Source organism: Phycodurus eques, chromosome 7 (assembly GCF_024500275.1).
Source record: "Phycodurus eques isolate BA_2022a chromosome 7, UOR_Pequ_1.1, whole genome shotgun sequence".
NCBI classification, from domain to species: domain Eukaryota; kingdom Metazoa; phylum Chordata; class Actinopteri; order Syngnathiformes; family Syngnathidae; genus Phycodurus; species Phycodurus eques.
Genome location: NC_084531.1, coordinates 14,687,787 through 14,702,575, shown reverse-complemented (window position 1 = coordinate 14,702,575; position 14,789 = coordinate 14,687,787). Strand labels below are relative to the sequence as shown.

The 14,789-nt window shown below is 42.8% G+C and overlaps 1 protein-coding gene across 2 annotated transcripts in view; it reads right to left on the bottom strand.

Moving 5' to 3' along the window:
• LOC133405400 (rho guanine nucleotide exchange factor 26-like) overlaps positions 1-13,903 on the bottom strand; it is a 39,393-nt gene extending 25,490 nt beyond the window's left edge. The window contains exons 1-9 of one of the 2 annotated variants that reach the window (XM_061682288.1): positions 13,631-13,903; positions 11,653-13,036; positions 11,271-11,322; positions 11,019-11,161; positions 8,340-8,396; positions 7,461-7,621; positions 802-954; positions 533-662; positions 78-152 (exon numbers count right to left, since the gene is read on the bottom strand). In XM_061682288.1, the coding sequence (XP_061538272.1) occupies positions 78-152; positions 533-662; positions 802-954; positions 7,461-7,621; positions 8,340-8,396; positions 11,019-11,161; positions 11,271-11,322; positions 11,653-12,948 (2,067 nt within the window). In that variant the 5' untranslated portion in view covers positions 12,949-13,036; positions 13,631-13,903. The remainder of the gene's footprint in view (positions 1-77; positions 153-532; positions 663-801; positions 955-7,460; positions 7,622-8,339; positions 8,397-11,018; positions 11,162-11,270; positions 11,323-11,652; positions 13,037-13,630) is intronic. The other variant, XM_061682287.1, reaches the window with a different exon arrangement.
• Positions 13,904-14,789: the final 886 nt, after the last annotated feature.

Here is a 14,789-nt window from a genome sequence, read left to right as displayed (position 1 = left end):
GGTCTCCGATCTTGTGCTTTTAACTGAGTGAGTGTAAGTGACATGACAAACGTGAATGTTGTCCCCTGTCCACTGACCTTGCTGACGGCATGTAAAGCCTTCTTACACTCCTCATACTGCGCCGAGTCCTTAGGCGTTTTCTGGCAAATTGTCTGCAGGAGGCAGGGAACACACACGCAAAAACAAAACAAAAAAACATCATCAGTTCATTGCGCCTACCAAAGCACACAGCGCCTTATCAATGGTTGATAGCCTGTCGAAACTCAAGAGCAGCTGTGGGAAGAAACTGAAGTGAAACTAAACTTTCTCAGGATCTGGAGGCCTCTGTGTGGACTAAACCTCAGAGGCTCTTGGGAAACACTAACAACATAAAGGGACTGAAAGTGGCGCACAAGAAAGAAGATAAGGCATGACGGCATAAAGTCACCTGAACTGAAAGTTTGTGGTTAGCGACTCGAAGCAAATGCCCAAATGCTAACAACTGTTACATAAGGGCCAAAGTCTGGTAATTCCAAAGTTTAGGCGCACTCACGTCCATGAGCAAGGGCAAGCGTGTGACCCTCTGCATGGGCAGGATGAGGAAGGAGATCATGGGGAGGTTCCTGCAGTCGGGGTGGCCCTCTATCCTGGTCAACACCTCCTTAAAAACAGGATTCTTGGATCTGCACCATGAGGAGGAGGAGGAGGAAAAAGTAGCTTTAGTAAACTGCCAAGGTCAAAGTGTGAGAGTAGTACATTCTGGATGAAAGCCACAGGAGATAAGATAAAAGGTGTGTGTGGGTGCGCCGTGCGGTCACTCACAACAGCCTCTGCAGGGTTCTCTGCTGGTAGACCTCATTGGAGCAGTACGTCACGTAAGGATCAAAGTTGGATTCGGCGTGCTTACAAACGATGTCGCTGATGCTGTCGATCACGGCGTTCTGCTGGTGTTTCTCCTCCAGTTGCTTAAAGAACCTAAAAACAGGCCGCAGTCACAGGGTCAGGGCTTAGGTTGCCCTTAGCTTCTTTTACAATGCGTTTTAAAGTTGCTTCAATCATTGTTGTGTCGTAATGGTAAGGACAGGAATGTGGGGGTGAATCTTTGAGGGTATAAATTAGGCCCCATTCAAATGGAAATGTGTTTCAGTGTATCCACTGTTTTGTTTTGTTTTTTTTCACATGATTGTGGACTTCAGGAAGCATCCTTCACCACAGCTGCCCCCCACGTTGTCCAACTGCCCTGAGACCTTCAAATTCTTGGGAATTACAGTCTCTCAGGACCTGAAGTGGGAGAACAACATCAACTCCATCCTCAAAAAGGCCCAGCAGGGGATGTAACTCCTGCGGCTTCTGAGGAAGCACGGCCTGCCACAGGAGTTGTTGAGGCAGTTCTACACAGCAGTCGTCGAATCAGTCCTGTGTTCATCCATCGCGTTCTGGTTTGGTGCTGCCACAAAAATGGACAAACTCCGACTGCAACGGACAATCAGGAATGCCGGAAAAATCATTGGTAGGCCACGAACCACCCTTGAGGACTCGCACGCTGCCAGAACGAAGACAAGAGCATGCAAAATCCTCTGGGACCCCCCACATCCTGGTCACTACCTCCTCCAGCTCCTTCCCTCAGGTAGGCGCTATCAAACAATGCAAACTAAAACCAGCAGACATTCCAACAGCTTCTTCCCTATTCCCATTAAATTGCTAGATTGACTCTGCATCAGCCGACACGGTGGACGACTTGGTAGCACATCTGTCTCACAGCCCCGCCGGTGTGGAGTTTGCATGTACTCCCAGTGCCCGGGTGGGTGTTCTCCGGGCACTCCAGTTTCCTCCCACATCCCAAAAACATGCGTGGTAGGTTGATTGAAGACTCTAAATTGCCCGTAGGTGTGAATGTGAGTGAGAATGGCTGTTTGTTTCTACGCGCCCTGCGATTGGCTGGCGACCGGTTCAGGGTGTACCCCCCTTCCCGCCTGAAGATAGCTGGGATAGGCTCCAGCAGCCCGCGACCCTAGTGAGGCTAAGCGCTATTGAATATGGATGGATGGACTCTGCATCATTTGCACAACTGTAATTGTATCAGTATTACAACATTACCGGTATTCTTTTATTGCTAAGTGACTCTCCGTAGTGTAATTTTTTTTTATGTCTCAAAAGTATTTATTCTTAAAATGGCTGTCTATTGTCGTACTAGAGCGGCTCCAACTACATAAACAAGAAATCGTTTCAAGAAAACGCTGAAACGCTGTCACAGGAAGTCACCAAAATCTGATAATAAGCAATGTAAAACTACGCACAACAACGGCTGGGAATGTGAAGTCGATGCCCTTCTGTTTGTTATCCATGGTGGATTCAAGAACATGTGGAATATACTGTTCCCCATCTCTACTTGTTGCTGACAGATGTAGTAAAGAATCAGAAGATTTTGCTTTAAAAGCTACTCAGGAGCTTCTGAAGCATGTATGTAACACTGCCACCATTGTTGATGTTGGCGGTGTTAGCACACTTCCAGAATCTGCATATGTGTTGTAAACACAGAAACCCAAGGGTAGACTAAGATTTATTCACTTTGGGATCCAGTTTAAAAAATTATTGTATTAAGGCCCCCAAAGCACCGGTTCCATGACAGGTACTAACGCTTAAAAAAAAAGTAAAAAAACTTGCAGACACAAACTCGTTTCCGTGTGAACATGGACTCAGACAAGTATTTTATACTTGACAACAGATGATGATCTTGTCTAATAATCTGATTGCAGGATGCCATGTTGTGAGAAAGCGCACAGGGTTGTGGCAAATATCCTAATTGGCTGAGTTCTGCATAAAAGGTAAAGGCCGCTAAATGTTGGGTCTTCTGTTACGGAAATTCTCCTTTGCCCTTCAAGACAGTATCAAAATGCCACTTTCCACTGCTCAATACCAGTTAGCTGCCCTGAACCGCAAAATTTCTGTGACACCCACGCTGCATTTAAAATTCGACAAGTGAACAAAATCAACAATACAGGAAAACAAGGCTTTCCTGTATCTACCTGTTAGTCTCTAGGAGACACATTTGATTCTGGAGGAGACTGAGGCACAGAAGCACAGTGGTACAGAAACACAGTTCTGAGTTTTGAAGTTTGTTTACCCAAATGGTATTGGATCAGCTTAGTTGGGACCCTGGTTTTGCCAGTGGAAAATACACGAGTCAGGACTATGCAGTGGAAGAGGTGCATAAGTTAAAGGCGTCAGAGGAAGATGCAGGACACGACAGATGCAGGAGTCAGGAAGGCAGGAAACATCCCCAACACCTTTCTGAGAGGAACTCCACCCCTCTTAAAATAGAGACACGATCCGACACTAAACACAACAACAGAAGCTTTTCCTCTTCCTGAGGACAAGCAGATGGTCCGTTTAACAGCATGCCACAAAAAAAGGGCTTCAGCATGTCATGTGAAGGTGACAAACAGGAACACCACAAACACTGACCTTGACCGGCTGCGCACTTTTACAAAAAAGCCTCTGCACCGCTGCCCGTGCCGGTCCACACACAAACACACACAGTATGTCTATCTATAAGAGACAATGCTTTTTAGAATCCCCTCTTTCCTAATGAGGACAAGTCCACACAGGATCAAAGGCCGCGTGAGTTATCCTAATTATCTATTCTAGGCTCTAACAGGTCAAGTATGTGGGCTTCCACTGAGGACAAAACTCACTGACCTAAACTCTGTGGCATCATGTTGTTGTCTTGAGGGAATGTTGAGCATGACACAACTCAGACGGAACCCATTTGGATTTGGAATAGGTATGCAGTTCAAACAGTATAACATGATAACAATTAATAACGTACTTCCTCAAACAGTGGCCATCCCTATGAAGGCTGGATTTATGTTGCACGTCCAAGTGACGAATTCCGATTTCTTAATTAATTTACTTTTTAAATCATGTACATTTCAAGTGACACATATTCAATTTTGTAGGGTATACATTCACTGAACACAGGACACAACCCACAAACACAGATGCCAAAATGAATAAAGAAAATAACTCCACAAGCGTCAACAGCAGGAAGGGACGACCGGGAGGTAAACCGTAATACATAAAGAATACAAATATTAAACATTATGTCGTATTTAGTTTGCCTGGGCTGACTCTTGATTGATTGGCACACCCCTACGGTTTTGCACTAACATGTTAATTTTTTATCCCTGAAAAACACCTTATTCGTAATGACTTTTTTTTTTTTTTTGCAAGCCCACAGGGGTGTGCCCGCGATGAGTGTGCCTGCGAGTGCCTATTGTTTCTGATTGGTTGTTTTTCCTCAGGCACTGTGGCAAAAGATGGGGTAAGAGATGGCAGACTCTTTTTTTTTCTTCATATTTATCACATACTACTCTCAAGTGATAATCACTGCTTTAACATATATGACGAAAACTGATTTTGGGAGGAAATTTGCAAAATCTCCCTTTAACTTTCCGAGCCCGTTTCAACTCTACTTCTTGCTAACCAAAACAGCAGCATCTACCGGAGCACGTAAACAGTCTCTCAGATAGAAGAGTTCCCTGCACAGTGTTAAAGATATTTTGTTATGTGGAGATGGTATATTTTCTATCCATTAGCATTATAGTAGACTCTAACATGGTCGCTCCACAATGTTGTCTGCATCCATGTTTACGCAACATATTAGACCTGTCCAGTCTGTCTGGGTTCTTGAGGTTACTCTGCTTTTCTACATAATGTTCCTTTTTATTCTGTTTAAAACTCCAGTTTCACTTGGCACAATATACTGGTAAGGCCAGCCCCTATTATATGAGTCATCTCATATCATGAGTCAGCCATCTGCATTTCCACTATTTGCAGAAACACGGTAAATTGTGAAACACTCTGTGAAATGCAATCAGTAACACACCTGCGCGTAAAACACTTAAAGCCTTCCCACAAACTATCACATCGCGCACTGTCAATGTCACAGGACACCTGCAAGCTTGATGGACGTTTGCGCAGCTTTCTTTCACATGGTAAAACAAATTCCAACTTCTCAGTCTCTGTCTTGTTTGACGGGTGCTACGGGCCATTTGTTTATCTTAGCTGCCCACCGTGTGTAAGTGTGGAGGGTATTTTTGTGGTTGAAGTGAAATGTACAAGAGGTCACAACAAGTCTCAACAGAGGGAAATAATTTGCGGATGAATTTGCAGACAGGGAAGTTGGGGGGTATGGCATAATGTACATCAAAATCCATGGTCAAAGGTAAATTTCAAATAAATGTATGACTAATTGATAGAATGTAAAATTAGGATAAAGGTGCTCTCCCAGCAAATGTCAGGTCATGGAATCTGAACAAATACCAGGAGCAGTTGTTGATGCTGTTTGAACCGTGCATGCAAGCATGCACTCATCTGAACAAGGGCAACCATAACAAACTGACTACAAATGGTCTTTAAAGGGATCCTATTCTCACACTTACGATAATATGTCCCACATGGGCAAATAATAAAACACTACCAAAGGCTAAACCAAGCTTAGTTGAGAAAACCCGGGTTAAAGGGTAGAAATCCACCAATCTGATACAGTACTTGGAGTAACTCGAAAATCACACTGAAAATAAGATACAATAAATTATACATGGATTACACCTGGAATGAATGGTATTTTGCAGAACATTTTAACATCAATATTTGGAGAAATGAATGTGAGTATACTGGATTATATATTGTGGTTGAATTGTGTCTGTTAAGGGAACTCGAATGTTGTTGCATAATTTTGGTTTCTTTGGTAAATACTTTGGCTCTTCTATATTTAAGATCAGCTAGTAAAAATTATATTAGCCAGTAAAACTACAGTGGCACCAGTTTTATTATTATGCTGAAGATGAATGAATAATATACTACAGATTTTAAGGAAGCTGAAACGGAGAATGTTGGGGTAAAGGTATGCAGTTTTTGAACTGCTCGCAAGATTTTCAATGTAGCCTCATTTCACTCCCCGCCCCCTCATGTCTCTGCCCAAAGAAACGCCCCCAACTCACTACGTTACCGTGCACGGCAGCTACATTAGCAGCACGGCTTATTCATGATTGAGTATTGCCAAACATAAAATGTTCCTGGTTTGATGTTGGATTTTTAGGGGGAATCTATAGTCAGTTAAATCAATCAAATTACCTGACGACCCGGTAAGAACAGTGACGTGACATACGTGGGGGTTTTCCACGCCCACCTATGCAGCCGTCCATGTTTCCTGTGTGTCCCCACAAGGATGTGTGTGTGGCGGTGCACATGAGCAAATGATTGACACACTATTCGGTCGCACCTCCTGTCTCTACAGTTTCTGATTAGCTATTCTTGTCACGCCGTGACCACTTGTAAAATAATAACTAAAATTAGAGGCATAAAATGGCACCAAAGAGGGATGACTTTTCAAAAGGTCATTTGAATAATGTTCTTCTGTCAGACCATACAGACAGTTTTAAATATGAGTAAAAGCATTGTTTGTTTGTTTTTAACTTCAAACTTTACTGTTATGATTGAAGTACAATTCACAAATTAATTAAGGTAAAACATTTTAAATGTTAAATGTTCATTCGTTTACAAGCTTGTCTGTTTATGATGAAAGACAATCTTTATAATTGTTATGTTTTCCATTTAATTCCCATGAAAACCTTTCCCAGCTCCCCTCTATACTTCCCATGAAAAGCGTCAAAAAATGTTCCACCCCTCTGCAGCCCTTACACCCACACAAATATGTTTTTTATCAATGTCATTTGGGACAAACAGCATCAGTAAATTCTCATGTTTGTAGTATAATTGTCAGGAAAGGGTGTGAGGAATCGCTGGTAACAGTGTAGCAATATTTAAATGACATTCCAAAGGGTAAACACATTCTGGCGCCAGGAATCTGAATGGACGTGGTGCTCACTCTTCTATCAGTTGCAAGTGTAAATGTTACAATACTTTCAGCGAGCATGGAGGAGGCTTTTTTCAACAGTGTTTCCAGATTGGTTGTTTATAGGATTCTTAGAGACCTCAAATGCCATTCAAGGTCTCATGCCTGCACTCTCTAAATCCTGATGGACAGATGCAGTCAGAGGGTTCATGAGAACAACTGCCAACCAAAATAACAATAAAAATACACTTTTAACTTAATTTGCCATCTCGTCTTAATTTGTACTTGGAATCTGTTTTGTGTCCGTCAGAAGAGATCACAATCAAGCTGCATGCTGAAAAAAAAGCCAGGTTGCAAGTGAAGAGAAGAAATGTAAACTTTGCGGTGTTTACAGTCACACCTCACATGGAAGTGAGTGCGCTCTCACAAGTGTTGAAGTGCTGTTAAGTGCGCAATTATCCAGCTCATTGGCCAAAAACAAAATACCACAAGCGTTTTATGAGGCACACAGGAACAGCCTCAAAACACCACTTTTGTTATTATAATCTCATTGTAGTCAACTAGCAAAACAGAGCATCAACACAACTTAGTGTATTGTAAAGCGGGTGGTTGTATCTCTTACTTTTTGCTGGCCTCGCAGACATCGGTGATGTTGGAGAAGAGGTGGTGGTGTTCCGTCTTGGTCATGGCCTCGCTTAGCTCCGGTGAGTTCTTGAACATACGGATAAGGATCTCCAGACTGTGGAGGTAGGAGTGCTCAGAGGAGATCACCTCGAAGATGGTCTGGAGAGGAGTTCTACTTTATTACGCATGACAGTTTTTCAGATGTACTGTCCGGACACAAGTATTGGAACACCTGACTGTTAAACCGGGTAAACACATACCTCGAGTATAATACGACCAGGTCAGATCATATATTCTTACTCCCCTATGATCAAAATCAGTGAATGCCTGATTAGAAAATGTTATCCTGTGGTGTGCAGGTTTAAGAGTGACAATGAAAGGAACTATGGAGCTGTATGGGTAGATTTAAGTGTGTTTGGAGGAATCTTTGAAGTTCATCCCAAAGGTATTTGTTGGGATTGAGGCCTGCAGGTTCTTCCAGACTGAACTCATCCACCCATGCGTTGATGGACTTTGCTTTGTGCACTCGAAACATAAAGGGGGACTTCCCCAAACTGAGAGAGCTGACCAAAATTAAGAATCTAACATCAGCTTAATTAAAGACTAAAGGTGTGTCCCAAGACTTTTGGCCTTCAATCACAGCAATGTTTCACAACATGAAACTGATATAAATGTGTATCCAAGGCAATCAATTGTACTAAAGATAGGACCACCAATGAACCAGTAGCCTTTCATTAGATTTTTCCTTTGTTTTAGCAGAGTTTGAAGAGACCCAATTGACTACTATGTAACTCAGCATGACAGAGACCTGAAAAGGTTGTTAGTGATGAGTGGCATAACACAAGGGACCTAAATAAAAGTGATATATAATCAATACCTCTTGTCTTTTGCGTTCTTCCTGACTCATTCGATCAAAGAGACCGCTTTTCTTGACCTTGGAGGAGAAAACGTTTCAGTCAGTAAAACCATTTTGGTGTAAAGAGTCACATTTTCAACTTGCTTTGCAGGGGTTCCCCGCTGCATTTATAGCCCAAGTGTATGCTGCGATTGCATGCGCAGAATGACAGAAGCGCTTAACGTAAAATACTGCACTCTGCTGTAAGCAGGGGGGGGGGCAACAATGTTGCTGTCGAAAGCGGCACAAGAGATCTTCATTGCATGAGAACGCCCATGGCGACGGATGACACGCTGACGTAAAAGTGACAAATGGCTGGCCGTTGTGCTCATTGAGTATCATTTGGCTGTAAGCATGTAGAGGTAATGTAAATGTGTTTGAATACGATCGAAACCAAAGCGATCTTTTGGAATGGACTGGGTGTGAACAGTGAAGTGAGACTAACTGATTCTGCCTTTGTCGGGAAGACGGTAAGCCTGAATTAAAACCACGCCTCAGACTTGAGTTACACATCATTGCACCAATAAGGCCTACGGGCACCTTGCACTTCAAATTAAGCATGCAGGAAAACACCCTTAATAGCCAAGCTCCAAGACTACTCTTCATGCTGGAAAGACACCAGAAAGTGATACTGCTTCATCTCTGGTATCTGGCCTGAAGCCCAACTGGGAACAAACCAACCAACATCAAACCAGCAAATTCCTCTTGAGGCTTCACCACACAATCTTATTGGTCTTATGCGAAATGTTATTATTTAACGCTGTACAAATTAAGCACATTTTCAAATAAACTAATTGTTGCCTACACAGGAGCTGATTCGGCCATGATTTTGTAGGAACGCACACTAATTAGTGGAACATTTCTAACCTACTTAAACATTGTTATTTTACCTATAAATGTTTTAAAGGTATTTTGATAGATCCTTAAACCCATAATTGTCATCATAATAATCGACATGGTATGGTATGAGGGATGGGCATCATAACTGATGAATGTATCGTTAAAAAAATGGTTGACTGCGTGGAATTGAGTGTTGATTATTCAAGTCTTGCACTACCCGGATGTAATCAGCAGAGTGGCTGTCCATTCAAACAAGTTTGCTTTCAAAAGACGTCCAACATGAAGCTGGCTATGGGAAGTTAAGCTACATTCAGGAAGACCTCCAGTTTCTAGACAATGGCCTCAAAACAAGTGGTTATCTCAAACAACAATTAATAAAGTAAGGAAATGTAGTCAAACATCCAACTCAGCTCTGTTCAAGCAAAATAACACTTCACTTTCTGTGTAGTTTATTTGAAACATCGTCAAATGTGCTGCAGGAAGGAGTCACAATGGAGACAATTGGAAAGTTTGCTTCTCGGTTTCTATAGAGTGTCTTATTGTTAATACAGGACAGTCACAGTGATGTACCTCCTCATCCTCAGAAATTACAAATGAACGTCAAATCCCGAAGGCGAATTATTTTGCAGACTGGCAGACACGCCTACAGTCGTGTTCAAAAGACGACGAAGATGACGATTTATGGTACATAATTTCACTTCAGTACAGGATGTTATTGTTGTCCTTTCATCTCCTCTTGACCGAGGACTGTATGCATGCCACTTTCAATCTATCTCTTCATGTTTTATCACGTCTCACCAAGTAAACAATCCAAAAAGGATGCCCGGGAATAAACAAACTCGCTCGTCCCTTCCTAGAGTACATTCCCTGCATTCTGATCCCTAACTGCATTATGCAACTTTGGACGACCGCGCGTCCCTCTAAAGGCAACATTTTATGCATAGCTTCAGTCTGGCAAAATATGAGGAGCTTGCCAACGCACTGGCATGAGGCTGTGCAGTGCTCCCAAAAGACGTCTGCCTGACTGGCTGACTCCCTGCTCTTGAAGAAGTGCGCCTGCACTCTTGGCTGAGCAGTCAGCGACACTCACCGAACTGGATATGACGGCATTCTTGAGAGCGCGCACATTCCAAGTACTGTATAGTGTAACCAGCTAAATAGGACGAGAATGGCGGGAGGGAAAAAACATTGAAGTATTGTTAAGAATTCATTGTGGGTGAATGTTGAAAAGTTCGACTTTAGGGTTAGACAAGTACTAGGTAATGTTAAAATATCAGTTGGAGGTGTTTTGATTAGAATTCTGTATTTTTTAAGTGTATATATATTATATCTGAGTAGTGCTTTATTGTGGTCCTGTTTTTTGTATAATTTCTATAACCGCTTCAAACAACAAAAATTATGTATGAAAAAGAAGAAAGGATTGTATTATTGTTATTGGCCTTGCGAAAGAAATTTCTGCCCTTTGTATGTTCTACACATATTGAGGATTGACAATAAAGCAAATCATACCATACCATACCATACTCTGCTCGCCAAGCTTTGTATTCAAATGTTACAGGATGAGATGAGATTTTTGTTTATTATTTACAACAGATTTTTGTCTGGTTTAATCATTTACATGACTATAATTAAAGTCTGAGTTTGTTGTGGTGTTGCAGGATTGCCAACAAATGCTGCAAACATGACGTCCACAACTGCAGAAACCTATAAAATTTGAGGTTATTGAAGTTCTGGTTGTGACCAAACCTCTAAAAGTGGCTGTATGTCATGTTTGCAAAAATGTCTAACGCCAACATGTGTTTGTAATATCGAGGGTCTAACCACAGTAAGCTGGCTCCAGGACGTCCGGATAGGTCTGTACTGCAACACGATGCTGTTATCGCCCTGAGGTTCTCTGGAATCGGCATCTTCATCTGAATCGTTATGTAACGCCTTTTCCTGATAGTTCTGGTACAGTTCCTCCTCTGAAAGAAATTTTTTCGAGAAGAAGGGATTAGCGTCTGAGAGAAGGGTTGAAAATGAGAACACGGGCTGGGTTAAGAGTAAAATGCAATACTGGAGGCCTGCTGTCACCTTCACTGTCAAAGGTGCGTTGAGGGGTCAGAATGTTTTTCTTGTCAGGAATCTGAAAATAAGATACAACACATGTGGGATTGTACAAACACATAAACTCTGTCACCTGTCCCTGAACAGTCTGTTGAACTCTGTCATTGTCTAATAACAGAGCTCCTGTGTATGTGTGACGGTACATCATGCCTTCCAACTGCCACATTACAGATGTCCTTGTAAGGCTTTGTCCTGATTTCTGTTGTCAGTACATGAACGTTTTCCACCTTGATACTTTATGTCTTCTTTGTGTAACACACAAGAGCCTGTTAGTGTGCTTGATTTGTGTTGTTGACTGCCTATCTTGATGATACCGTTATCTTAATAGGACTTGTCCAACATTGCTTACCTTGCTTTTTCCTGTTCCGGTTGGAGTTGTAGGACTGTCAGGCTTCGGTGCCCCCCGGCTGACGGGCTTTACAATGCCTGGGTTTGCTGGGGGAGTTTTATTATCGCTATCTAATCCCTTCATGGCGGCCTGGGAAAGTGCCTGGGCCTCCAGATCAACTCCGGTGACAACAGCCCTCCGGTAGGATGTACTCCTCAGGCCCCTTCTTAGTGTGCCCGGGCTTTCGTTTTCCCCGTCTGTCCCCTCGCTGTGCCCCCCTCCCGTGGAAAAGTAAGCCCCTGTCTCTACCATGCTGAGTGTTTTTAAAGTCCGCTTAGAAGCATCTAAGCCCAGCAGCCCTCCCAATCCTTGGCCTTGTGGCCCGGAAGCGGTGGTCTTGTTCTGTCGACTACCTGAAGCTAAGCCCTTGGGGATGAGCTGCTGGGTGCCCATCTTCATGGCAGCAGGGCTGTGGGTGCTGAGGACAATCGAGGGAGCGGGTGAGATACATGAGGAAAGGGATGGGGAGGGGGAAGAAGAAGACGCACGCCTGGCGTCTTGGGAGGGGACGGGCGAGGGCGACGACTGTCTGAGCAGCGGCTGCCGGCTGTCGGCTGGCGAAGGGGAGCGCGGTGTTGGGGGGTCCGAGGAGGTGAGGGAGGAGAGGGAGGGAATGCTCGAGGTGGAGCTGTGGGTAGGAGTCCGTCTAGCGGGAGGATACGGGCTTGATGGAGACGAGAAGGATAGTTCAAGGTGGTTATTATTATTATTAGGGGGGTGTGGAACCATTTCAGGTAAGGGTAGGTTATGATATGATGGGGTCTTCTCCTTAGGCAAGTTCAGACTGAACACACTGGAAATGAGGGCTTGAGGAGAGCGGACACACTTGTCAGGCCAAACTGTCTGTCCATTGCTGTGATTTCCTGTGTTGTACTCTCCATTACTCGCTCTGTTGTCCAGCAAAGATGATCTGCTGCCATCGGACTTGAATTTAGAGAACGAGAAGCGCCCATTGGAGATGTTCTCAATGCTAATATTCCGAACAACTCTGGACTTTTTGGAAGGTTTGTGTAAAACGTGCTTCAGCACCGCCGTGTTCTTGCCCACACCCTGAGATGTAACCAACAACAATTTCTCAGCCGGCTGGCTCAAGGTCTTGTCTTCCGCAGGGAAGTCCGTCGTCATGACTCCGTTGGTGTGGTAGCTCCGTGGCCGCGGCTTCCTTGTGTTTGGCGGGCTTCTGCGGTTGTCCGTACGGCGCTTCCACAAGGGCGTGATGTTGTTGTTGGACAGGTCTATGTCGTTCCCGAGATCCATGGTCCTCGGGTGTCCTCTTCCCTATCTGCGTCACAGCCAGAAGGCCGTAGCGCAAACACCACCGCCCTGCCGAGAGCCGATCTCAACCCTGAGGGCAAACAAAGAAGAATAGCAGTTCAATCGGCCAAGTCCAGATTCCTATAGTTTACTCATTAACAGATTACACTGGTGACTAAAACCAATAACATTTAGAACAGAGCGGTGTTTTGAATTCAGCAACAACATTCGTTGAAATTTATATTTGACTAATCGGTCCAATGAAAGAAATAGCAACTGAGTTTGCAGTCAGATTCATTTCGGGGTAGTCTCCTGTCAGTGGGGTAGTTTTTCAACCTCACAATGTGACTTTAAGGTTGAGAAATGTGTTCATTGAATGTATGCCAAACAACAAAACAAGGCCTTTGTACAATATGCAAAGTTTAATGGCTTAAGACAAAGTGCTCATGAAGAAAATATGGCAACAGAGTGTAACCTTCTTGAAACAGGTACATGGAGTCTACTGATAAGCAGTATGGTACCAGTACAATAGTGCACAATTGCTAGACTGTAACTCAGACAAAACCCCTATTTCTCAAACAAATGAGAACAAGATTTTTCTTTTAACACCTTAGAGGTAAACCCTGGCAAAATGAAAATGCAGCTCTACGCGATGCAGTCATTTATTTAAAAGTTTCATATTCACCTGAAGGAGAAACGTGCAGTCAGTTGACGGGCAGATCGATCATGTTCCCGCAATCCCTTTTTAAAATCCGAGGACTTCATTCAACATGGTGTGGAAACCCACACAAACAAACAAACAAACAAACAAACAAAAAAGTGAGTGAAAGCCGATTTGGAGGCGAACCTGCGTGGACTGAGCACAGTGCGCGGCACAACGCGTCTGAAGCGGGGCGGTTTGGACGGGACAGGGGTAGGTCTCTCTGGGCCGGGGGGTGGGGACAGGAGAAGTAGGGAGACACCGCTCGTCCGGTTCTCATGTTAAGTGGCCAGTATCGACACACTCGGGAGTCTAAAACACCACAAACCGACCATTACACATTTAGTGTTTTTTTTTTTTTTACATGACTTTTGAAACATTTTTACAATCGAAATGTCTGGGGGAAGTACATTTCTTTCATAATTAAATTAATTAGTAAGTTATACAGCAATTTAGGCAACCGGTATGTTTAAACGTGTGAATTTATTATATTAAAAACAAAAACAAAAAAGCGCTGTTGCTCAGATTTGTGGCTGCAGTGCCCCACCGTGTGACGATTGGCGTAGTTGCAGCATGCAATCGGTACGCTTCAAAATGCTGTACTGTACATATTGTATGGTCTATTTTAAAAATAGAAACGCCTTATAGTATTTCTGATTGATTTACAGCTAATTTAAAAACTGCAAAGAAATGCTATTTGATCAATGGAAATTCCATCATACGTAATCTAAAAAATATAAACTATGTCTTATTTCAATTTAAGATGTGATGATTTAAGAACTGTTGAGTAATGTGGATGCTGCATGTGTTCATAAATCATGTGCATTAAAAAATAAATTATATTTCGATTACGTGTACCGCTCAATCTCAATAAATTCAAATATTGAGTAAAAATTACAACTATTTCAGTAGTTCTTTTAAAAACCAGGAGCTCATATATTATTAATTACACAAAATGTGAAATATTTTATGATTTTATTATTTTTCTGTATGATTTGGATGATTGTAGTTTAGTTGTAGCAAACGAACACCCAAAATTCACCAGATCAATAAAATTACATTAAAAAAAACCTATCAAATCGATTTTCACGATAGAAATTATGTAGGTCTTGGACCTCTTAAAGTATTTTTGTATTTGTCATTC